This window comes from Glycine max, chromosome 13, assembly GCF_000004515.6.
Source record: "Glycine max cultivar Williams 82 chromosome 13, Glycine_max_v4.0, whole genome shotgun sequence".
Classification (NCBI taxonomy): domain Eukaryota; kingdom Viridiplantae; phylum Streptophyta; class Magnoliopsida; order Fabales; family Fabaceae; genus Glycine; species Glycine max.
The window spans coordinates 32,593,832-32,619,660 of record NC_038249.2 but is presented as its reverse complement, the minus strand read 5'-3'; the positions used below and the strand labels follow the sequence as shown (position 1 = coordinate 32,619,660).

General features: G+C 34.7%; 2 protein-coding genes and 1 pseudogene across 3 annotated transcripts; 2 read left to right on the top strand and 1 right to left on the bottom strand.

Moving 5' to 3' along the window:
- Positions 1–2,752: 2,752 nt before the first annotated feature.
- On the top strand, positions 2,753–5,262 carry LOC100791329 (F-box/kelch-repeat protein At1g30090). Its single transcript, XM_003542889.5, has one exon. The coding sequence runs from the start codon at positions 3,839–3,841 to the stop codon at positions 5,054–5,056; it is 1,218 nt and encodes a 405-aa protein (XP_003542937.2). The 5' UTR covers positions 2,753–3,838; the 3' UTR covers positions 5,057–5,262.
- A 997-nt stretch (positions 5,263–6,259) lies between these two features.
- LOC102668493 (uncharacterized) lies at positions 6,260–7,609 on the top strand. Its single transcript, XM_006594439.4, has one exon. The coding sequence runs from the start codon at positions 7,052–7,054 to the stop codon at positions 7,352–7,354; it is 303 nt and encodes a 100-aa protein (XP_006594502.1). The 5' UTR covers positions 6,260–7,051; the 3' UTR covers positions 7,355–7,609.
- A 1,780-nt stretch (positions 7,610–9,389) lies between these two features.
- Positions 9,390–23,632, bottom strand: LOC100790798 (cullin-4-like; annotated as a pseudogene). The gene is made up of 18 exons (XR_137150.5): positions 23,240–23,632; positions 22,082–22,197; positions 21,613–21,959; positions 20,643–20,823; positions 20,323–20,445; positions 19,952–20,239; positions 17,304–17,449; positions 15,600–15,634; positions 12,273–12,319; positions 12,132–12,185; positions 11,682–11,788; positions 11,528–11,588; positions 11,300–11,431; positions 11,055–11,192; positions 10,869–10,949; positions 10,643–10,723; positions 9,990–10,070; positions 9,390–9,771 (listed from the first exon to the last, which is right to left on the bottom strand). The product of XR_137150.5 is annotated as a cullin-4-like (transcript).
- Between the last annotated feature and the right edge of the window lie 2,197 nt (positions 23,633–25,829).

Below are 25,829 nucleotides of genomic sequence, written 5' to 3'. Positions count from 1 at the left end.
GAGGTTAACAATACCTTGCAAAGTTTGTTTTAAATTTGTTTGGGCTCTTGCTCTCCTTAATACCAAAAATATGAGCATTAATGGTTATATTATATAAATAATAAATAATTTAAGATAATGTTTTTTAATGTCCTCATTGAATATACGTGACGTTTTTAATTAATGTCACTATTGAATATACATGATGTCTTTCATGCCACCATTTTTGGTTTCAATAGGTTACAAACACGTTGTATCTATATTTTTTTATTGAACCAAATATAAATAAGTTTGAAGCACAGGTATACTTCTTCACTCAAATAACCCATTTTAATCTCTCCAAATCTTTGTTGAAAGTTGATTTTCTCATTCATGATATATACTTCTTCAACTTTTGATGAAGAAAATATCAAGGGGAAAGAGAAATGAAATTGTTACTCTTATTGTAAAAGAGTATTTGACAATTATAAAGGTCTTGAAGATCATAAAATATGTCAGAAGTTGAATTTGAGTGGCACTTCAATCAAAGTAGACCTTTTCATAATTCAATGGATACCACTAAGTCCATTATTGGACATGAAAATGTCTCAAAGAAAACTTTGTATGTAAGTACAACAATCAATTCTTATGTAACCAGATAAATCAATAATCATATTTTAGTTCAATAATAAGGTGATTTAACTAAAACTATCAATACTAACATAAGTTAGAGGATTTTTTTAACAATTCTATAGCTAAACATTATTTTTTCTTCAAAACTTCATTTCTATATTTAACATAAAAATATAATCTCTTTAAATTACTAGGGACTTCTTGTGGGTAAAAAATATAATGAGATACCAGCAATGTGATTTTATCTTTTCATTTTAACTCTAAAATAAATAAATAAATAAAAACTATAGTAACACTCATTAGAAAATCAATGAATTTATAATTTTCATATTAAAAAAATAAAGCCGCTCTAAATCTGTATGATTTATTTACTGGAGTTTTACTTAAATTTATAAATTTCTAAAATCAAATTTCTTGAAAAGAAATTGATTCTCTCTCTTTAAAATTTAATTAGTTTTGAAATCCTTTCCAATTTATGATAATTTAATTCTTGTGTTTATGGGAAAATCAAATAGCTAAGAAATTAAAAAATATAGTATTTAATTTTACCAATATATTTCTACTATTTATTTCTTAGCTAGAAGAATGTTAAGAGTTTAACAAGTGCAACAAATGTCTAAGTAGTAAAAACCCGTAAGTCTAAGTGTCGAATTTCACAGAGACTTTGTTTTATACTTGTATTGTATAATTTTCAATTTATAAGAGAAGAAATAAAGAGAGATAAAGGATAAATAAAGGGAATAAGAATTAGTAGAAAAAAAAATAATATGAAGCAAAATAATCAATAGAGAATTCAATGAGAGAGAATGTTAGGACCTAACATGTCTTGTTTGCCTAAGATGTATGATTTTTAGATTTTTCTTTATCAATTAGATAAATTTATCCTACTCACATCTATTAAATTATTTGCTCCTGATGTCTCACAATGACAAGTCTATTTTACCTAGTTATCTCCCAACTGTCTTTGAAAAGATTCAACAGATAAAATGCATGAAACTTTCATTCTAGACGTGTGTTTTGATGCATATGCATAATGCAATTATTCTATGTCTCACAATGATTTTATTATGACATCTTTTCCTTTTAGTTCTATTAGAAGTTATCATCCATTGAGCGTCGAACTCCTAAAACTGATGTATGCATACCTTCATTATATTATTATTAAGGATTACCCTTTGTCGATCATCTAACCCCTTAAACAATGTAAAGATGAGTAATGCATGAAAATGAAATAGGAAAAGATAATAGGATAGAAAACATATGTTGCATTGATAAATATGAAGTACATTATACATCTCTTGACCTTTTCGGTCTACCAAACCCTACCTAGGGGTTTAATCTCTCATGGTCATGAGGGTTTTACACTGATATAGGGGTATACGAACTGGTGGTGGCTTTAAGTATCTATTAGGACTTGGTGTGTCCTTTCCTTTTGCCTTGACTCTCTTTTCATAGTTGGTGGAGTGGACTTGGGCTTGTGTACTCACGCTTAGCGCGTTGTGCTCACTTAACACATGTGTCTGTCTTTACGCACATTGCTTGCTGAGCGCGTCTTGAGCTGGGCCTAATGCTAAAATCTTTATCTTTTTTCACATGTTCTACATCCTTTTGCTTTTAATCCCTCCATTTTTTTTATCTGTAGGCCGTAAACAAAAAACATCAATTCCTAAGAATTTAACATGAATAACGATTAAATAATTATTTTTAAAAATATTTTAACTTTATTTTCATTAAAAAAATAACTCTTATTTAATCATTATCAAAAGGACAATTAGTTACAATAAATAAAAACTAAAAGTACACCAATTGGCAAGATTTGTTAATTTATTCTCTTTCTTTATCATCCAATTGAATTTAATCTAATTTTTTCCAATTTAAGATTATTCAATTCAATTTTTACATAAAAGAAATTATTATTTTTATAACAATTTTAATAGTATTTAATTTTAACAATGATTTCCATTATATATTTTAATAAAACACTGCAGTTATTCATTTCTTAACTAGAAGGAAGAACACTAGTTTGGAAGCTTTATATTTGTTTTTATATTTATTGATTTAGTTTGAGTAAGTTGGACCATAGGCATAAATCAGATGCATGATTACCCTGAATTAACGCGAAGCAGTTCAAGATTTAGTCTTTTAGATGAGTAGAGATTAATCTTTGTCTGTCCTCACTGTTTTGCTTTTCCCAAGTGATGATAGTGATGAATAGAATAAAAAGGGTTGGTACAACCTGAAACACTAGAGCGTGGTGCCACGGCCATGCCATGTTTTGCATTTTTTTGTTGCGTGTCAAACCAAAACCCCCCAAAAGCGCGTGGTTTTGTCTGCATGAATCTGCACTACTGGCGTCATGTTTGCCACACAATAATCAAATCTTTCTCTGATCACAACAATCATCAAAAACGGGTCACTCTTTTTCTCTTTATCCCCTAATCTTGTTGTGCTAAAAAGCAAACTCTGCCCCTCAATCTCATCTTCTCTTTCTCCCTATCCTCTTTACCACTTCCTTGATTCTCTCTTGTAAGTTTTTTGTTTTTTGTCCACTTCATTTTTTTCCCCTTGTTTGTTCGTTGTGTCTTTGTTTGTTTGGCTCCAATATTTCTTCCCACCTTCATAAATTCCGGGTTGTCTTTATCTTATCCAGATATTTTAAGGGTAATGTCTAGTTTTTGATTTTTTGGTCTTCTTCACTGGTATTTTCAGATAAAGTTGAGATTTTTATTTGCTGCTTATGAGGTGTTGTTTTTAGGGGACCTGTGAATAGGGATATTTGCTGTTGGTGCAAATTAAGGATTTTTGGGTTTCCCAAAGTTGAAATATTGATGAATCTCATTTGGCAAAGGTGTTGGCTTTTGATGAAGAGAGCAGGTCCCCATATCTGTTGTGTGTGAAATACCTTTTATAAAGTTGGAGATTTTAATGAGGGGAATTTTGTGTCTGTTGTATTCTGTTTCTGCTTTTTAGATCATTGTAGAGGAGGAATCAGTGCTTCTTCTCTTTATTGTGGATTTGATTTGGTGGATTCCTTTTATTTGTCATAAAAATCTATGAGGGAATCAGTTGAAGTAACTTTGGAATAGATTCTTAACCCCCCGGATTGAAATTTTGGTGTTACTAATTGGTGGGACATTGTTTCAATCCATTTGAGAATACCAGAACATGAACCAGAAATTTGCAAATTAGAGAAGGTAAATTTTAGTGTTTTATTAAGGGTTTTAGGTGTCTACTTGAGATTTAAAAGATGCAGCGTGTTAGATTTTCATCTCAGCAGGCACCAGTACACAAGCTAGGAGATCCTCAAATGACATTATCTCCTAAGTTTAGGTTAGCTGTGATCCAATCTGCTTTGGCAAATCCATCACCTGAGTTAGAGCTTTCTCTCAGAGAAGAACCCTTAATTCCTGGTCTTCCTGATGATGTTGCTCTCAATTGTCTTCTCCGGCTTCCGGTTCAGAGTCACTCATCTTGTAGAGCTGTGTGCAAGAGGTGGCATATGCTACTTGGTAACAAAGAGAGGTTTTTCACCAATAGGAAGCAATTTGGTTTGAAAGACCCTTGGCTTTTTGTATTTGCTTACCATAAGTGCACTGGGAAGATCCAGTGGCAGGTGCTTGACCTCACACACTTTTCTTGGCACACTATCCCTGCGATGCCTTGCAAGGACAAGGTTTGCCCTCATGGTTTTAGGTGTGTTTCGATCCCCCCTGATGGCACGCTGTTTGTTTGTGGTGGCATGGTCTCTGATGTGGATTGCCCTCTTGACTTGGTGTTGAAATACGAGATGCAGAAGAATAGATGGACTGTGATGAATAGGATGATCACTGCTAGGTCATTTTTTGCTAGTGGAGTGATTGATGGTATGATTTATGTAGCTGGGGGAAATAGTACCGATCTTTATGAGCTTGATTCTGCTGAGGTGTTGGATCCTTTCAATGGGAGTTGGCACCCTATTGCCAACATGGGAACGAACATGGCATCTTATGATGCTGCAGTGCTCAATGGGAAACTTCTGGTTACTGAAGGATGGTTGTGGCCTTTTTATGTCTCACCAAGAGGCCAGGTCTATGATCCTAGAACTAATAACTGGGAAAATATGGCTGTTGGTCTCAGAGAAGGGTGGACCGGTTCAAGTGTGGTTGTTTACGGGCACTTATTTGTTGTTTCGGAGCTCGAAAGAATGAAGCTAAAGGTTTATGAACCGGAAAATGATTCCTGGGAAGCCATAGAAGGGCCTCCTTTGCCTGAGCAAATATGCAAGCCTTTTGCTGTGAATGCTTGTGATTGTCATATTTATGTTGTGGGTCGAAATCTTCTGGTTGCCGTTGGCCATATCACTAGACTGAACCCAAAAGAAAGCTGTAAGGAAAAATGGAACTTCAGTGTTCGATGGCATGTAATTGATGCACCAGAAAGCTTGTCAGATCTGACTCCTTCAAGCTCTCAGGTGCTGTTTGCTTAGTTTTTTCATTATCCTGTAATATTATGCTCACGAATGTTGTATCAATAAAATGTAATTAATATAATTATTAGAGGTCTAAAAGTTGTAATAGCTGTGTGAAGGAACACTTTAAATCAGTTTTTTGAATTGTATCAGTGATGGTATCTTCTTGTGGTTGCTTGGCAGTGTTAGTTGTACATCAATAATTATATTTTCTCCTTGATGAATATCTCTATGACTTGATTCCATTGTCAGAAATTACACTTGTATTTGTTTCTAAAACCACATCACATGCAATCTTTGAAAGGATATAAGCAGGATAGTACTTGTTTGAATAAGGCCTTTTTCCTTATCAATGTGCTGGGTTCTGAGACTGGAACTCCATCGTGTTATATAATATGATACCAGTACGAAATGTTCAAAATGTTCTGTAATTTGGTAATTATTACGTAATTAAAAAGTCAAGATCAAATTGTTGGTCTAACTAGAAGATGTATTAACAATAACATCTTTACCTACGTCGGCTAAAACTATTTGTGAAACCGGTAGATTGTGGGATTACATTATGTTGTATGCACGGCCGATTTAACATTATAAAGTATAAAGAGTTTAATCTACTATTCCTATTCTTTAATATTGTTCAGTTAACTTAGGCATAGTTGACAATTTTCAGTTTTATCTAGACATGTAAATGTCACTTTCAAGTGAATTTTGGTTTTTATTCCATCCTTGTATATGTGCATTGGGGTTTCTACATTCTGTCTCTTTTGTTGTTTGTTTCCACATTGATCCTCTATTCGTAAGGACACAAAGGCTATCTTTATCACCTCGTTTCTCTTGATGGTAGTCACTTTCAATTGAGTGATGTTATGACTTTTGATTTTGGGGTTGCGTTTGATGTATAAAGAGAGCCGTGTAGATAATAAAAGTTAGTGCAGTTGGTGTGCAAGTGGAAGTAGTGGTGCACCTCTAAGTGCATAAAGCAAGTCAATGCAAGTTGACCAAAAGGTGAATGTAGTGAGATGCACGTAAAGCTTGATTTGAGTTAGGTGGGCAAATTCTTAACGCTACAATGAACGTTCTTCTAATGCATTTAAGGGCATATGAGAAAAAGAGAGGTGCTTGCTTGTTACGATGGATACATATATCAGTTAATATTATAGAGGGTGAATGCTGCAGCTTTTTAAGTTGAGGTGGATGATTATATTAAAGGGCACGAATTCTTTTTAATGTGCATGATTCGATTCTTGTCACGTAATTATAATATATTCCACGTGATGAAGTATTATTCATTGCTTGAATTTTTTTTATTGTTTTGATATTTGAAGTTTTTTCTTGAAGAATGAAAATATCTCTGAGCCATTAAACAGTTTGCGCAATTGGATCCTCCGTATTGGTTTTGGTTGGTGGAGGTAGTTTGGTGGTTGAAATTAGACGCAACTTTTGGGTGAGATATATATTTTTATTCTTTTGGGTGAGTTAATGTACGAATGAAAATATCCTATTTGCTTGACTCTTCTGAAAAGAGCTATTACTCTCTTTTTTAATGTACGAATCTATTAATTTTTTTCTGAAGAGGGTGAGCATCTATTAATTTAGTTTGATAAGATTATGATCTGATTGAGTTATATAATAATATAAAGCAAAATGCAAAGATTGGTCCAACCCCAGCTTTGTCAAGGGTTTGCAAATCAGTCAGTGGATGTATATTGTAAAACTAATGGCGCATTAAGTTGATCAAATAGAAGATGAGAGTTTGATTGAATTCTTTATTTATTTGGTTTAGACAAGAAGTATTTTTCATGGGAAACAATCTTGTTTGAGGATTGGTGGTTTAAATTCTTTATTCTGACAGCAGGGACTACGGAGTATACTCTTGGGAATTATTTATTCGACATTTTTTCAGTGGTTTTAATCCACAATAAAGTGTAAAGAAAAAAGCGGGGGGAGAGAGGAGTGTAAAGAGAAAAGTGAGACATAGTGTGTTGCCTGTTCCTGGGCCCAAATAGTGGCCCAATGGGAAGCAACAACACAACAAAGGGACTTGATAGTTTGATTGATGATGGTGAGTGTAACAGTGATAATAAATTTGAGGTTGAGAGAGTGAAAGAGGAGATGGGTGCGATAACGAGCGCGGTGATAGCAGTTGTAGGAGTTCTTCTAGGTTGGATCACAATAGAGATCGCATGTAAACCTTGTCTTGAAAAGGGTCGCGAAGCCATCGATCGAAGTCTCGATCCAGATTACGATCCCGACGACACCGCCATTCGCGCCCCACTCAACCCCACCGCCGCCTCCGCCACCGTCAAAGCCGTTTGAGAAATTGATGTCCCATCTTCTCACGTTTCCGCCTGGTATTCAATTCGGTGTCTAAATCAAAAGGCTATTTTTTTTCTTTTTTTGATGTTTGTGTATTTGCGCGCTTTTGATGGCGCTATTAAATGGCGAATTTAGGATATAAAGTGTGTGGAGACTTGTTATTATGTGAATGGAGATTGTAATTTATCTCAATTGTTGGCGCTCTTCATGTTTTCATCATCATAGTGAATGTATAATTGCTTACATTTGTTAAAAGGGATTATCTTAACAAGGAGAATTATATTTATAACATTGTTGGCTTCACGCAGAGAATCCCTTAACTCGCACTGAAACTAACCCTTTATCTCCACCAATAACTCCATAGATACAGATGGTATTGGTAGAGGGGATGATACCCAATTATCAATATGAAACATCAGATTCTGAAAGTCGAAGACATTTTTAGTTTTCTTTTTCAAAATCTATAGCTATTATATCAGGTAGTATCATATTCCCTTTAATTTTTATTTAACTGAAAAAACACAAAATAATTTGAAATCTGTAGTTATTGAATGAAGGTTTCAAAGTTGAGAAGAAAAATATAAAAATAAATTACTTGAATCAAAACATATAATCTTTATTGATGTAATTCATTAAAATTCAAAATATAATTAATTAAATTTCAATAATTTTAAAATATTGTTCATTAAAAAAAACTTCAAATTAGTCGTATGCGAACGTTTAAAATTTTAACTTAAATTAAAATTAAGTTATAATATTTTAAAAAATAAAATTAGATAATACATGAAAAGTTGGATAATATTGTTCATTAAGTTACAATATACATGAAAAAAATATAACTTAAAAATACTCTTTCAAGAGGGATACTCCACTGAAATTTGAGAATTGAGAAATACAAAGTTGGAATGGCGGATAATACCTTAGGAGGAACAAGCGCAAAAGGAAAAAAAATATAGTTGAAAAGAAAATATATAGTACAATTGTGAAAAATATTCTCAATATTATAAATTATAATTATATTAATTTTTTTTTCAATTTACACAAACAAACATGTATATACATAAAAAAATCTAACTCATTTGATAGAACAAAGTTATAAATCCTGTTCCTACTGATTAAAAAAAACAAACATGCACAACATATAAAATAATTTCTTGGCGACGTCTAGCGTGCCTGACTCGAACAAGTTTCACACGATATGAAAGAATTCTGCCTATTAGATTTTTAAAACTTTGGATGGATGGTTGTGATTTTTTTTTTTTTCTCTTTTAGATAATCATCTTTCCCGTTTTGTCCTTATCACCCTCCCTACAACTCTTCACCTTTCCCCTCTTTTGTGATTGCCCGTTGCCACTTACCTAAAATTCCACGCTTCTCTCATCAAGCCCATGAATCATACATACTCTTCCTTTTCAAGACCAAACTACCATGGAGACCGATGGTCTCCACCGCAGACACCCCAAAATGCCAGAACCACAAGCTGATGACGGCAACCTACAACCACGACATCACAGTGCATCCATTCAAAAGTCACTGACCAAGCCCACATTGTACAACCATCGTTTTGCTATGCTTGGAGCCACCAATGTCAATTTTGAAGGGAGGCAGAGGGGCATCACCAACTGGGGGAGTGGTTCAAACACCAAATCTAACAAAATCAATCACAAATCTAACTATCAAACACAAATATAACAAAATAAAGCTTGGATCTAACGAAACACAAATCCAACAAAATAAACCACAAATCTCCCTCTTGAAATTTTGTGAAAGGAGTGGGGGGAGGTGGCGACGGCAACACTTTGGTTGCATGCGGTGGAGAAGATCCAGAGCCTTTGATTAAAAAAAGCGCAATTTATCTGACATTTGAAATGAGCTCTCGATGCATAACGAGTTTGGCTCTTGCACACTAGACACCGTCCAATTTCTTATACTTCTCGAGCAAAGAATAAACTATCCCGGTGTTCTCTAAGTATTATACATCCAGAGGAACATAAAAAAAACAAGTAAAGGAAAAAAAAAACCATTACCTCAGTCCTTGAGAAGAAACCTACCTTGTTAATCACCAATTCCTTTCTAATTTCTCGATCACTTTTGGGAACAATTTTGAATTCTCAACTAATGAAAAGAAATTCAAGGGGGAGGATAATATGCTTTACAATTACAGTACAATGGTCCATAAATGAAAGGAAAAGAAAAATAGAGGGGTGGGGAGAATCTGTTGTTACTGTACATATATGACAAAGGAGTAAACATCTAGCTTTACCCATGTCATTTAAGAAAATAAACTTTTAAGGTAAAATAAATTATGCAAGGTAATTGTATATTTGAGGGTTGTTCTTGTCTCTCTCCAGATACTCCCTATCAATCAGGCTTTCGATCCTTTTCTTCAAGTCAGCTGGTTTTATTGGAAATTTGAGCTGTTCACATGAAAAAAATCACTTCCTTAAATCAGTATTATCTTAACAATCAGACAGAAAACAGTCTGCATCAAAAGAGATAACTTGTACACAACATAAGGAAGCATAACATATTGTAGAACATTATCAGTAATCACTCCGTTAAGTAGTTTTATGTAACTACTTGGGAGTTCACAGACTCCATTTTGAATTAAAGAACCAAAAGGTAATAATGTCACCTGTTGGAAGAGTTCAGTAATAAGAAGCGTGTGACTAAGCACTTTCCTAGTCTTCATTATCCTCACAATAGCAGCATCAACCTGCAAACCGTGCCAGTAAGAATAGTAAGAATAATGCGTTACAGATCGTAATCATCATTATATGGTTAGTACATAGACATTCAAAACACCTAAGTATCTTGGATACCTGGGCAGATGGGATAATATTGATTGCCTATAACAAGATGCCCAACCAAAAGGCATCTTCCTTTGTTTGGTTACAGTCAACAATCTTAGATATTCAAAAAGTTTAATATCTAAATTATCATTTCCTAAATTTGGGAACTAAAAGATCAAATATTATATTTATATCACAATTTATGAATTTTCATAACATAATAATAATTAAAAACCTTTGTTAACAACATCTTTTCTCATTAATATATCTACAGAGTTTATTGTTCATTCCAAATAGGGATGTTGATATAGTTTATTATGACACATATGTTAGTGAAATAAAACTTATGAGTGTAAACTTGGCCATTCATAAAAATATCCAGTATGATGCCAAGCATATTAGTTTCGTATGGATTTAAGGCACCTCATATTCTTTTGTGCATTGGTGCTCTGAAGTCTGAGCTAAGTTGAGGGTTTTGGAGAAAAAGAAAATTGACCTGATATTGACGGTCTTGGAAAACTCTTTCAGTGGTGCTTGTGTTCTCCTCTACTGTCTCCTTCAACTGAATTGCATTCACCTGCAATCCCCAACACCAAATTAGTTGGAAAAAGAACCTCAATCATTATTTAGAGGAGAGCTAAACTATAAAACGCAAATGAAATTTTAAGATTCACTTAATCTGATCCCTAATGCTCCCAAGTCCTAAGCATCAGGTATAGTACCTTTATACGATAAAGAGGAGCTGTAAACCCTTCATTAAAAACAAATGAGTCATCATCCTCCACATCTCTACCCTTTGGCAACTGTTGCATGTTCAACAAAGGGAATCAACATTAGAAAATTAAAAGAAACCATAGTAATTAAAAAAAATTATAAACTGGTAATTCTCCAAATGATTGCAAACACACCTTTTGTAGGACACGAACTTTTCCACATGCAAGTGATTGCAGAGTCCTTCTCAGTTCCTTGTCCTCTATACCAGTAGAGTCCTTGATATCTTGAAAGCTTAGTTTCTCAGCATCATTGAATAACATCAGAACAACAGTCTGGAGCACAACCAGGCATGCAGAATTAATCACAGAAAAATATGTGCAACACAATATAGACTATGATATAAATGAAAATATAGATAATGATTTTATAACAGGCCAACCTGAAATAGGGAGACAGCCAACTCTTTTTTCCCTTTAGGAAACTCTGCCTTTAAGACACAGTGACCTAATGAATTTTGCCACATCAGACGCCTTCCACTATATTTACTTAGATAGAACTCTTTGAAAATATCCTGAAGGAAGAATAATGGAAAGGAAAGGGACCATGTCAGGGAAGTCACTCAAAGTATCCCTTGCAGTTACAAAAGCATTCATGGTTTGTGCTGAACCTGGTAAACATTCAATTCATGAGGAAGTCTAACATCCATGGGTGGATACGTCGGCCAGTACCTGCACCCATCCAATAATTGCAATTAGATTCACTGGGGGAAAAAAGTAGCACATGAAAATTATCAATAATGAGAAAGGGAAAACACAGTTTACCCAGTTGTCAAAACATGAACACTCATTTCAATCCCGGATGGGAGTTTTGTCCTAGCCTGGGATGACTGTTTGAAGGACTCGTTTATTTCTTTTGATAATTCAATGTCCTGAATTAGAAAAAAAATAATGTAGTTATAAAAAACAATGGATAAAAAAAAGCTATAGTAATTCATGAAGTTTGTCAGATCATCATAACTCATATAGTCCTAATTATTGTAACTAGGAAAACTAATGATTATAATAAAATAATCAGGAGGAATAATAAGGAAATAATTATAATCAACAATTTCATGACCAAAAAGGAATTTATAAATAAAAATCCAAGTTCAACCTTACTGTTGAATCTTAAATGTAACCAAAAAATTCTGACCAGGTTCAAATTTCCAGTGAACTTCCAAGCCAAAAATAGAGATGTGGATAACAGCTGAGGTTTGATTCAAATATGTGTACCTTAAACATCCCTTCTAGTTTGTTTGTGAACTGGCTGCCACACTCGGTCTTCAACTGTATTAATGAAAGAAAAGTTTTAATATTACTAAAACTTTGAAAAATCGTTATTTCAGAAGTTAAATTAGAAAGAGAAGTCCTAACCTTGGAGATCATAGATTTCTCTGCATCAATAGAAGCACTCTTTCCACCATTGGAGGAACCAATTTGGAAAATTATACACGGTGTTATTTTTGAAGTAAATTAGCCATGAATGCTTGAATTTACTATTGCCAATATCAGTATGGAAGAGAAAAATCAGTAGAAGTGCAGGATAACACCATGAGCACTAATACTGTATAGTAGATACAGCTGAGTCATTGCTGACTCAGCATAAGAGTTAGTTAGTTAAGCTAACTACTACTGTAGTTAGAACTCTCTACATATATCCTACTGTGTAATTCTGTTGTAACTAACTCATTTATAATACACTAACAGTTTCATAATATTACAGTTTTCTCTCTTTCTATCTCACCTCCATGGGTTTCTTCATGGTATTCAGAGCTTCCTAAAGCCTTCAATGGCAGTTTGATCCTAATTTTTTGCTTCCGAAAGCACATTCTACTCGTGTTTCGGTTTTATCTGTTCGTGTGATTCAAACGAATCCACAATTTCTTTTGTTCCATTTGGTTTTCTGATCTGGAAACTGTGTTTCTTCGATCATTGTATCTCTTCAATCACGTTTTTAGTTTTGTTTGGATTTTTTTTTTGGATCGCGATTCTGTTTTCTCTGTGCTCACGATTTCTGTTTGTGCGATATCTCTGTTCATCGCACTTCTCTGGACTCATTTCTGGCTGAGTGCGATTTGCTAGTGTTCGCTGCATCTCTCTTTGTTCTTCCTTAATCGTGACTTCTCTAATCGTGGTCTCATATTCGTGTTCTCTTTGCTTGCGATTTCAGAATCAGGTTTTATGCTTCTGGTTCTTGTGTTTGCTATGTCATTGTTGCCAATTAATGCAATTACAGTGACCGGAGGTCTGGTAAACTCCTCCTCCGGCGCTGCCAATAATTTCACATATCATGTTACGGCTAAACTTACGGATGATAACTTTCTGCTTTGGAAGCAGCAAATTGAACCATTTCTAAAGGTTCATCGACCTCAATGTTTTGTTGTCAGTCCACTAATTCCCCCAAAGTATCTTATACAAGAAGATGCAGACATGGATGAATAAAATCCAGCATATGCAACATGGGCATATCAAGATCAATCACTGCTAGTTTGGCTTCAGTCGTTCTTATCTGAGGCAATTCTGTCAAAAGTTGTTGGTTGTGTTCATGAACATCAAGTGCGGGAAAAGATACATGAAAAGGTGAACACTCCATAGGTGAATTTCTCACTCGTATAAAAACAATTGTTGATTCTTTACTAGCCATTGGACAAACTGTTTCTGTTCAGGAACAAATAGATGTTATTCCTGCCAGTTTGCCAAGTGAATAAGAGTCACTGGTTACTGCAATCAGCAGTAAGATTGATCAGATCGAATTCGAGGAGATCCAATCTCTTCTTTTGGCTCAAGAACAAAGGCTTGAAAAGTTAAGAGAAAGTGTTGTTGCTCCTGCACTGAATTTGACTTGAGCTCAAACAGCAAAGGAAGAGGATACTGATTCAGATTCAGCACCTCAAGTGCAGTTTACTCAACACAATGATGGGGGCAGATCTTCTAATTCCAGAGGAAGAGGTGGCAGATCTGGTTATGTATATAGAGGAGGCAGAAATTATGGTAACAATGATAACAGGAATTTTGAAAATGGTTACTTCAGGAATTATGGAAATGCTGGAAATTATGGAAATACTGATAGTATAAAATACAGTGTCAAGTCTGCTACAAGTTTGGCCACAGTGCAGCTGATTGCTATCACAAGTTTAATCCAAATTATGTAGCTCAACAGTATAATCAGAATCATTTTGGGAATCAGAACAGAAACTACTCGTATCAGAGGCCTAATTCTGAGCCTCAGAACAATAACTCTCAGTCACAGCACAATGCACAAGCTCCTCAAGCTTACTTAGCCAATGTTAATCCTACTCAGCAGTCATAAAATTAGTACATTGATTCTGGAGCAACTCATCATGTCACTGCATCTCCTCAGAACTTGATGAATGAAGTTCCAACCTCGGGCAATAAGCATGCTTTCCTTGGCAATGATCAAGGTTTGCCTATTATTTCCACTAGTTCAACAGTTTTCCAGTTTCCTTTTGCCTTTAATGTTAAACTAACCCTAAATAATCTATTGCATGTTCCTCACATAACTAAGAAGTTAGTCAGTGTGAGACAGTTTGTCAAAGATAGTAATGTTTTTTGAGTTTCACTCATCTCATTGTGTTGTCAAATCTCAGGTTGATAGTTCCATACTCCTTAGAGGTGCTCTTAAACAAGCTGGCCTCTATGTCTTCTCAAATCTTCTGAATTCTTTTGTCAAGTCTATTGTTGGAGTGGTTGCTGCCTCTGTTCATGTCTTCATTTTCAGCTTTGTCTTCTCATTGTAATGTCAGTACTAGTGAAATCAATACTAGTAACTCTAGTTTAGTTTCCCTTTGGCATAACAGGCCAGGTCATCCTAGTTCTGCTGTTGTAACTCATGTTCTTAGGACTTGCAACATACCTTGTTTCAATAAAATGACAGAAGAATTGTGTACTGCTCATTGTATTGGCAAATCTCACAGACTTCCCTCTCTTCCTTCTGATTCTATTGTGCTCCTCTTGAGTTAATATTCTGTGATCTATGGGGACCTGCACCTATGCTTTCTTCTATGGGTTTCAATTACTATGTCTCATTTGTTGATGCTTACAGCCGTTACACTTGGATCTATTTTTTAAAACAGAAATCTGAAACTCTTTCTGTGTTCAAACAGTTTAAGAGCCTTGTTGAATTACAGTTAAACCAGAAAATGAAAAGTATTCAAACTGATTGGGGGGTGAGTATAGACCTTTTACTCAATATCTTGATCAAATAGGCATTCATCATAGGCTTATCTGTCCTCATACTCACCATCAAAATGGTGTAGTGGAAAGAAAACACAAGCACATTGTTGAAATGGGTTTGACTCTTTTGTCACAGGCTTCCATGCCTCTTTCTTACTGGGATCATGCTTTTCATACAGAAGTTTATCTCATTAATAGACTTCCTTCTGCCTATCACAAAAATACCATCCCTTATGAGATGATCTTTAACAAATATCCTGATTATTCTTTTCTAAAGGTGTTTGGGTGTATGTGTTTTCCTCATCTAAGGCCCTTTAACAAACATAAACTTGATTTCAGGTCAAGTCCATGTACTTTTTTGGGATAATCACCTCATCATAAAGGATATAAATGTCTTGATTCAAAGGGTACAATTTTTCTGCCTCGTGATGCTGTTTTCAATGAGTCCAGCTTCCCTTTTTCTGTTGCTAAGCCTCATGTTTCATCCCCTCCTTCAAGTGTTCCCTCTCAATTACTTCCTCTTGGTGTCCTTCCTATACCCACTGCTCATCCTAATCCTCCTTCTCATTCTATGGAGTCTTTAGAGTCCCTTAGTTCATTGTCTCAACCTGTTGAGTTGAATTCTCCTCAGCTTGTTCCCACTGAACAAGCTACATCTTCTGTTCTAACGAATGATGAGTCTAGTCCCTCTGCTTTACCCTCTACTCCTCCCCCTCAACCTCAAAATACACATTCCATGCAAACTAGACCAAAGTCAGGTATTGTACGACCTCGGTTACATCCTACTTTACTTCTAATTACTGCTGACCCTACTTCTGTTAAACATGCTCTCTCATCTCCTGAGTGGAAGGAAGCTATGCAGCAAGAGTACATTGCTCTTATGGCCAATAACACTTGGTCTCTGATCCCATTACCCTCAGGCAGAAAAGCCATTGGATGCAAGTGGGTTTTCAGGGTAAAACAGAATCCTGATGGCTCTCTTAAAAGTATGGTCTGCAAACTCAAAAAAGCTATCTATGGGTTAAAACAAGCACCTAGGGCCTGGTATGAAAGGTTAACCAAAACACTACTGACTTTTGGCTTTGTTCAAAGCAAGTGTGATCCATCACTTCTAGTGTTCAAGACTGATTCTGAGTGCCTTTATCTGTTGATATATGTTGATGATATTATCATCACAGGGTCATCTCCTGTTCTTATTCAAAAATTAATTACCAAACAAAATGTTGTCTTTGCTCTTAAACAACTAGAAAATTTGGATTATTTTCTGGGTATTGAAGTAAAACATTTGAGTAATGGTTCTCTACTGTTATCTCAAGCTAAATACATTTGTGATCTGCTTGGAAAGGCTAAGATGGTTGATGCCAAACCAATACTCACTCCTCTGTCCTCTGATCTTAAGTTGATTAAACATGGTACAACTAAGCTTGTTTTAGTCCCTGCTGCTGATGCTACTCTCTATCAGTCGGTTGTTGGGGCACTTCAGTACATTACTGTAACTAGGCTAGAACTGAGCTACAGTGTAAACAAGGTCTGTCAGTTTATGTCAAAACCTGTGGAGGAACATTGGAAGGATGTCAAGCATATTTTGAGGTATCTAAAGGGTACTATAGACTATGGGTTGTCTTTAAAATCTGCTCCTCAGGGAGAACCCTATACTTTGGAAGCTTTCTGTGATGCTTATTGGGGAATGGATATGGTTGATAGAAGATCAATATCAGGGGGATGTATTTTCTTTGGTCCTAATCCTGTTTCTTGGTGGTCAAAGAAGCAGTCCTCTGTTGCTCGATCGACTACAGAAGCTGAATGTTGAAGCTTGGCTGTTACTGCATCAAAACTTCTACGGATTCAATCCTTACTAAGAGAACTCTATTAAAATTACTACTCCAGCTGTCTATTATGATAATCTCAGTACTGTTGCTTTGAGTCACAATCCTGTTCTTCATTCAAGGACCAAATACATGGAATTAGACATCTTTTTTGTGAGAGAAAAAGTTTTGGATAAATCCCTGCTGGTGGGTCATGTTCCTGCCTATGCTCAACTTGATGTGTTGACAAAACCTCTTGCCAAACAATCTTTTCTGGATTTGCGATCCAAACTCAGAGTGCTTTCTTTCACTGAGTTTCAGAGCACTCTGCGTTTGAGGGGGGAATAATAGTGTATAGTAGATACAAAAAATACATGAAATAAGGTTTAATTGTTAGCTACTCCACCAATGAAACACCAAGCATACCTGAATGAACCTGAATAAAACAAGGACTTTATCAAGTGTACCCTCCAACTCTTCTTCTGAAGTGCCCTTGTTACCTGCACGAAGTTTCTCATCCAAAAACTTGGCAATCAATTCAGCAGGTCGGTTCTGGCAAGGGGAAAAAATAGAAGTCAGTTGATTGCATGTAAAATAAATCTCACATAAATGTAGAAAAATAAAAACATAAGCCGAGGATCGAAAAGCACATCACAGCTATTTCACAAGTCCATTGATGGACAATATACTATGATCAATCAACAACTTGCACATGAATTCAATAACAAGAATTGGAATGGCCAAAATGGATCTTTTAAGTTTAACACACAAGGTATAAGAGACAAGATATTATAGGAAATTCATTCACAACGGTAGACCCTTGAAGTCAAAAAAGCATTTGAAGAAGTTATAAGGACTGGTTCATCATCACTGGTGTTGGCTTATCTAAATTTCAATCTTCCTTTTGAAATAGAATATGATGCAAGCAACAGAGGATTTGCCATTCACACAGATCAAAAAAGCTTAAAACATTTGTGGGAACATAATATTACCACTGCTGACAAACAATGGTGGATGGCTAAGTTATTAGGCTTTCACTGAGATATTGATTACAAGCCCAGGAAAAATAATAGTGCAGCAGATGCGTTATCAGAAGTACAAGAAGAAGCGGATCTATAGATCATTAGTTCTGCCTCAGTAAAGTAGCAAGGAAGAGATATTTATGAGGAAATATGAAAAAATCCAGAGTCGATGAAGTTCATTTCAGAATTACAGCAAGAAGATATAGTTTAACCCAAACAGGTTTTGGACAGGAGGGAAGTCAGGATAGCTGGACAACAGATCAAACAATTTTTGGTTTGTGGAAAGGCAAACCAGTTGAAGATGCTACAGGGGAGGATGAGCTCACCTTGCGAGGCCAGTTTCCTACTCAGCCTTGGGGACAAGGCAGCATTTATACCAGGAGGCAATGATGGGTACCAAGGCTCAGACATGGCAGAAAATGAAAGACAAGCAGAGAATCCAAGTCCAAACAAACCACCCATTTGGAGAGTTTACTCCAGGAGATGTGGGGATAGAGCACAACAACTGCCATGCATGAAGCGGTTATTGATAGTGCTTTCAGAATGTATAGTGCAATAACTATGTAAGGAAATTATTGTAGGACTTTTAGGATGCTTTACAGGAATAAGTAGGGAATCAGATTTGGTGTGTGTAGTACTCTGAAATTTAGGGCTGGAAGTCTCTTGTAATGTAAGTCATTCTGTAGGAGCTTTATGCTCTGGATGAGCCTTGGCCCAGTATTTACTAAATAAAATCAGTGTTATTGTGGAATTCTATCACCATGTTTGGGATTATTGCCAAACAGTGGGTATGTACAATCCGCTTGAGTAATTTCTAATTTTAAACTTGAAAGGCTTTGGCAGGAAAAGGATGATTTTTATACCAATGCACAATTTATGGCAATGCTGCACAAAGAAGTTAATTGTTCAGGGAAAACATATAGATCTGTGGGCTTAGGGGTGGTGGGGACCAGATAGATACACAGATCCCTGTCTCCATTCAAGATTTGGAAAGATTATATGTAAGACTAGACAGAGCTTCAACAAATGTATAGTAGGGAGATGTTCTTAAGGTTCTTCCCATAGTGATGTTCTCAGACCACTACCCTATCCTATATGAGATTGGTATAGAATGAATCAAGAAGAATTACCATGGCATTAAAAAACCAGAACCCAATGGATAAGAGATGGGAATAGGACTACTCAGTATTATCACATAAAAAATATTGCATGACGACAAAGAAACACAATCCTAATGTTGAGTGACGATAAAAGTGAGGAATGACATGAGAACTGGAAAATTTGTAAAGGCTAGCCTCAAGAGAACACTATAAAATTCTATTGCTGATGAGCAAGGAAATTGGATTGCCTTGAATTTTCTTCAAACACATTGTCTTAATCTTTTCTCTTTTTGGAGAATTTACCATCCTCCACTCCTCAACAGCTCTACTTTTTCTAATATTTTCTCTTTTTTAGGAGGATTTGTCCTCAGCACTAATGTCCATGCTCTCCTTCTATTAATGTATATTTTAATTAAAAAATATATCAAGGAAACTGCTACACTGCCATAACATGTAGACAACAAGGAAAGGAATTCAATGGCCAGAAAAGGATATTAATTAGCTTTATTGATCTTTGCAGCAATGGCATCTATCATTATCAGATTCCAGTTTTATAAGGCTATAGAAGGTATACTTAGGTAGAGGATAAAATTATCAGCCTTCCTTTTAACATTACTACCTTAGAGACACAGATTCTGTTGTAGAGGTCATCGAGCTACAAACTTGGAAGTTTGAACAAGAACTAATATAGTAATTTAGCTTTGAAATGTTTAAAAAAACAAAGCAGAAAAATCAAGTAAACGCATCTTTTACAACCATTATGTTTGCACAATTAGGATTGCCAGTAACTATACATAATCATGTAGCAGATAAGAATTTTTATTTACATCAATATCTGGTTGAGATATTTCCTGAAGATTGGTTGGAGCTTTCTATTTGAGATATTTATTAAATTTCAGTATGGAAACTAGCCAACAAAAAATGAGAAGTACCTGACGAAGATTGATGAGATGCTCAAACGAATCTTTGATGGTGTTACAGAATGCTTCATTCTTGGAAAAGCTTTCTTCCCATGTTGTGTCAAGAGAAGCCTTAAATTCCAAAAGGGATGAAACCATATCCTTATCTTTCTCCTCGTCCAAAACAATGCCCTGACCAGTTCTCCTGATATATGAACTAATGGCCTGCCTCAATGACTCGAGGGCATTGACCCTTGAAAAGAGTGAGTACATTCTCTGAAGGTCTTCAATACGATTCCCATCCATAAGCATTGCAAAGCCCTATTATAACACAGGAAATAAAATAGAAGCAATGAAAAAAAAAAACAGAAATTACCAGTTCAAAATCCAGAAGTGATCAAAACCTTATCAAGAATGGCAGGTATATGACGTTCAAGAAGTTGTTTTTCTGCTGTTGCTATCAATGGCTTCCTAGTACTTGCATCCAAGTAGATCAAACATCTTTCATGTTCTTCTTGCAATCGTATCTGCAGAAATGAGTACCCAAAAAATACCTGCAGTGAGTATACAATGTGGACAAGGGAAAGATAGACAAAGAAAGATAACTTTTATTGTCAGAGTGTCAGATAAAACTGACATTGAATGACATAATCCATTTATTAAAGAATTACCAAAATAACTAAAGACAATAAGATAATACAATGGGTTAAGGAAAAGAAAACACCTCCACATGCTTCAAGTAATCTGGAACATCTGATTGCTGCATGTATTTCACACCTTCAGCAGCATAAAATTCAGATGTGCATTCAAGGAATGGCTTCTCAAAGCTTTCTGCATAAATTCCCAGAGCAGTAAACATCTTCAAAAGGTGGTTTAGAAGAGTTCTATCCACTGCTTCACCTTTTCTGAAAAGCAAAACAATAAAAGTGAAAAATCTAAGGACAACACAGATGGATCTGCCAGCTAACTTTCCTATACTGAGAGAGAAAGAATAATTGGAATAAGAAAATGAAGCCTTATATTTTATGCAATGGATGTAAAACATCAAAGATGTTAATAAAACCCAAATGTTTGCATATTCCACATACAAAAGTTGCAATAGATTTAAGAGAGGAAATAAATAGCATAAAGAATTGCATTCTAACCCCTCTAGACCTCTCCAATCCTACCCTTTCATGTGCAAGTGATTATCCCTTGCTTTTGGGAATAAAAAGCATAAAGAATAGTCACCCTAGGACATTTTGCTAACCTAAAATTTAAACAGCCACTCCCTGTCCCAGGAATTATATGCAGATTTGAATAGCTAGTTCCACAAGCAAAACATGCCTGATTAATATTCTTCCTCATTAAATTAACTGCAAAAATCTGAAAAAATATAAAGGAAGAGAATGTGTTTAGTCCTGAGCTTGAATAGAAAACAAATTAGTAATTGTAGTTTGGAGAATGATATTCACTATTGGCAAGTATATTCACTATTCAGTGTGTATGCATTTCATTAAATACAAAAATGAATTTTGAAAAGGAATGGAAGCACAAACATAAAAAAAATAAAAAAAAAATAAAAGCAAAGAGAAGAGCCAACAAACCCCCCATCCCACGGCACCCATGTATACATGGATGAAAGTGTGGAGCTTTAAAACTACAAGCTGCAAGTATTTAAAGGTACAAAATTGAATTGCAAAAAATGGACTTACCTTTCACTTTCAATCATTCGTAGAAGACCTGTAACAGTTTTGTGTTCTACTTCAGGAGACAATGAAAGATGTTTGCGGAAAAGTTGTAAGCCCATGTCCCATAATGATCGGACATTTGCTGTTTGCTTCACATATGTCCTATCTAGATACAAGGCTATACCACGAATCATCAACATTTGGTCACAAAGATCCTGCCAACATCTCTCAACTAGAGACAGAAAAACAACCAAATCTGGGCTTTGGCCAACCAAAGACTGCAGTGCAGCAGATATATGTGCTTCACACTCCTTTTCAATCCGTTGATAAAGATTTCCACCCATTTTATAAAGGCAGAGATCGTTCACAGCCTATGGAATGGAGATTATGAGTTCACCATGAAATACCAATAAGCTAGTGCAACATAAATATTCACATGGCTAAATCAATCATGTTAGAAAAATAATAATAATTAGAGAATTTCCATGATTACCTGATAAAGCTTCTCCAAGTCACAAGAGTTAGGTTGCTTCAAAAATATAGCACAAATGGCAGACTTTAGTTTTGCCCATGTATCCTCCTCGAAATTTGTGGGCAATGTTGGTTTAGCTACAAAAGGAAAACAGAAAAGTATGAAAAAAGATATTTAAAAGCCATCCTATTCAGAAGCTAAAAATTAGATATTGTTTATATAAACTTCCATGTGAATGGATTTTCAACAAAAGAGAATGAAGCTAGAAATATATGCAAAATAAGGAAAACAAACTTGCAGTACAGCCATGTTTAAAAGGCACATTCGACATAATAATAAGACAATCATGAGACACTTAAAGTTTCAGACATAGAATCTAGTGAGGGAGGTGATAAAAGATATCTCAAAATTAAATAACATCATGCAAGAGGTTAACGTAATGGTAAGTTTGAAACCGAACCTATAATCATTATCTTGGAAATGTCGATATGCTATCATGAATCATGTCAACAAAAAATAAGCTCAAAACCACAAGGACAACAACATATCAGAAAAAGACAGACAATAGATACATCAACATCTGATAGCTCGAACCAGATTATCATCATTCCTCATAATAACAGAGCTCTCCAGAACAGTAAGATTCACAAGACTCACTCAGTAGCATCTATAAAACAGAATTTCCCTGGGAGGAAAATACAAAACACATACAGAACTTATAAAAGCTCCCTTATCTAACTTCTCCAAAAGCTGAAGTGCATAACTTAATTTTAGCTAATAGAAAAAGGTTCAATCCATGTTATCTTCCTATTTTCTTCTCCTATAAGTGTTCATTGAGAAGCTCATCCAAACAAAGCCATAATAATCTTACAATAGGAACTAGCTTTAGCTCAGACTCACTTAGGTTACTAATATTAGGCACACAAGAGTCCAGAAATAACAAATAACTAGCTAGAGCAAAGAAAAAGGAAGTTCAATTCGACGCAGAAAAGAAACTTAGATGAAGAATCGTGCAAGGCAGTTGGGGAACAAATTAATCACAGATCAAAAGCAATAATTAAAGTGCAAAAACCTAATTTTTAAGTAGCAGGAATTAAGCAAAGGAAGAGATATTGGCGAATCGGAGAGAGAGAAAGCCTATTTTGAAGGGTTAGTTGAATCGGAAGGAAGCGGAGTGACCTTTGTGGAGCTTGATGAGGAGCTTCTTGGCGGGTTGGGGCGGGGTGGCTTTCTTGCGGGCGAGATTGGCGGCGCGGGCATTGGGGAGATCGTCGTCGAGAGGCATGGAGGAAGGGTCCAAAACGGCGTCGTGGTCGTCGGAGGAGGAGCGGAGGAGGAGGGACTTGGCCTTTTTCATAGGAGGTGGCGGCGACAGGGAGGAACCAGCGGTGCTCGACCGTTTGGTGGGGAGAGACATCAAATGGAAAGAGAGAAAGAGAAGACAGAGTGATCAACACACCATTGTGTTTTGTTTTGTCACCCGAACCAAACTAAAGAGGAAAGGAATGGAACAAACACTCACCCTTGCCAGAGCCCAGAAGCCTGTAGGCTAGTTCAGATTTTGCACATAGGATACACACAACACAGCTCTTTTTTTTATTTAATTTTAATTTGGTGATATTTTTATTTTTATTTTATTGTCTTTGTTTGAAATTTAGAATTTTAATTAGAATTTGAAAATAAAATAATAATTAATGAGTAGTTTTTGAGGTAAGAATAAAATTATATTTAAAAGACTTTTGAATATTTTTATAAAATTAAAACATGTCGTGTCTTTAACTTATCACAAGTTAAGAATATCTGTGTCTTTATCCTTAATTTTTGCTAAGTTAATGACAATTTATCAGAAGTTAAGGACAAATGGACCTTTGGTTTGCAGATTATGGATAAAGAAATAAAAGGTGTGTTTAATTATTATTTTTAATGTTTTTTTAGTAGAAAAATGATAGCAATATATTATTTAATTTATTCTTTTTAACACACTTTTTATTATTAATTAAAAATTTTAAAATTTTGTGAATTTCACTCATTATTTAATTAGTCTCATTAGCTTTTTTTATACATAGATCATGTCTAAAAGAATATGTTACTAATAAAATAAATGTTTGAAAAGGTATTTTATATTTACTTTTTTTTGCAAACTTGTTTTTGTTTTTATTTTTCAAAACAAAAAAAGTAGGAATAACTCAAGTGCTTGTTTGAATGTGTTTGGTTTTTCATTTTTAAAAAGTATTCTATAAAATAGTTTTAAAAAACTATTTTTTAGAATAAGAAAAAAATATGTAAGTATTAGTTTGAAAACAATTTTTGAGATAAAGAAAACTAAAGTTGTTTGGTATTTATTTTTAATATGTCTTAAAAAAAGGTTAAATTAATATACAAGTTTCTAAACTATTTGATAATTTTTAATTTATTTTCTTATATATATTTTTTTCAATTGGATCCGAACTTCTAGAGTTAAAACTAATTGATTGAAAATAAGTAACATAAAAAATAGTATGTTAGGAGTATTATACATACCTGGCACTAATTTGTTGTCTACTTTCTTAAATTATGTTTATCCCTTTATATAATTCTTTAACTACGTCTTCAATTCTCTCTCCATCTTTCTTGTCTTTTACCATTTGTAAATGTAACTCCTTTTTCCTTTAGTTGCATTAAGTTTAAGAAATAATGTATAATAAGACCACTTGTTGAAAATTGAAGTTGATTGAAAAGTTACAAGAAGGCATGATTAATTGTAACCATTGACATTTTTTTGTCCAAACTGCACAGTTTAAATTCTCTTGACATTTTTTGCTCAGGTTTTCTTCTCTCGGCTATCAGAAGATTCTTATAAGCAAGGAAATAATGTATTCTAAATTCCTAATTGTCTGCATTCCCTTCCATCCAAAACACTTACAGTTGCAGAGCTAGCTGGTTTAAAATACTGGTCCAACTCCAACCCCTTCCTTTTTTTCTCACCCCACTCTGATTCCCCAAACTCCAATAATGGAAATATGAAAATTGAGATTTTGTAGATTGGAGACAACTACCAACATAAACACATTGATACTTTATCTTTGTGTCTTACGTCCTTTGTTGCTCAATCTTTCTACTTTTTTTTTCTTACTAAAATTTTAGGTAAATTGGATTGTGAAAGCTTACGAGCATGATAATTTCTCAAGCTTTAATGAACACTTTTAAAAGTACTTATTGATTATTCATGAGTAAGATTTTCATATCGTTAATGGAAATAGAATCCATATTTATATGAAATATGAGTTTGTTTCTCACCAATTAAATCAACATTTGTTGGTTGTATCTTATGTTGCCGTTAAATACTTTAGTCCCTTATATATGCTTTGTGCCACAATCACATATATTCCCTACAGCTTCTATAGGTAATTCAATAAAATATCAGTTTCCTAGCTGTTCTTATTACTTGATACTAACGTGTCAGTTCCAAGTAGTGATGCTCTATAAGATAAAGACAATGAGAGCCTTAAGATCACCACATTCAGATTTATCTTATTGTGCCGGTGGCCCTTAGGGCAGGATATACTAACCAAGCTCCCAAACATAACCGATGGATTTCTTTTTAAGTGTAAATATATAAAAGATGATAAGAGCATCTCTAATAAAAATCATTAAGTGAGTTTCTTTAAGTTATTTTTATGATTTCCATAGTATCATATCATTCTAAAAAAATTATGAATAATTTTACTTCAATGGTAAGAAATTTGCACTTTTATATTTATTTTAGTTTCACTTAATTATAATTTAATTA

What these genes read in the sequence shown, in the direction of transcription:
- LOC100791329 (XM_003542889.5), top strand. Translation starts at nt 3,839, where the DNA reads ATGCAGCGTGTTAGATTTTCATCTCAGCAGGCACCAGTACACAAGCTA.
- LOC102668493 (XM_006594439.4), top strand. Translation starts at nt 7,052, where the DNA reads ATGGGAAGCAACAACACAACAAAGGGACTTGATAGTTTGATTGATGAT.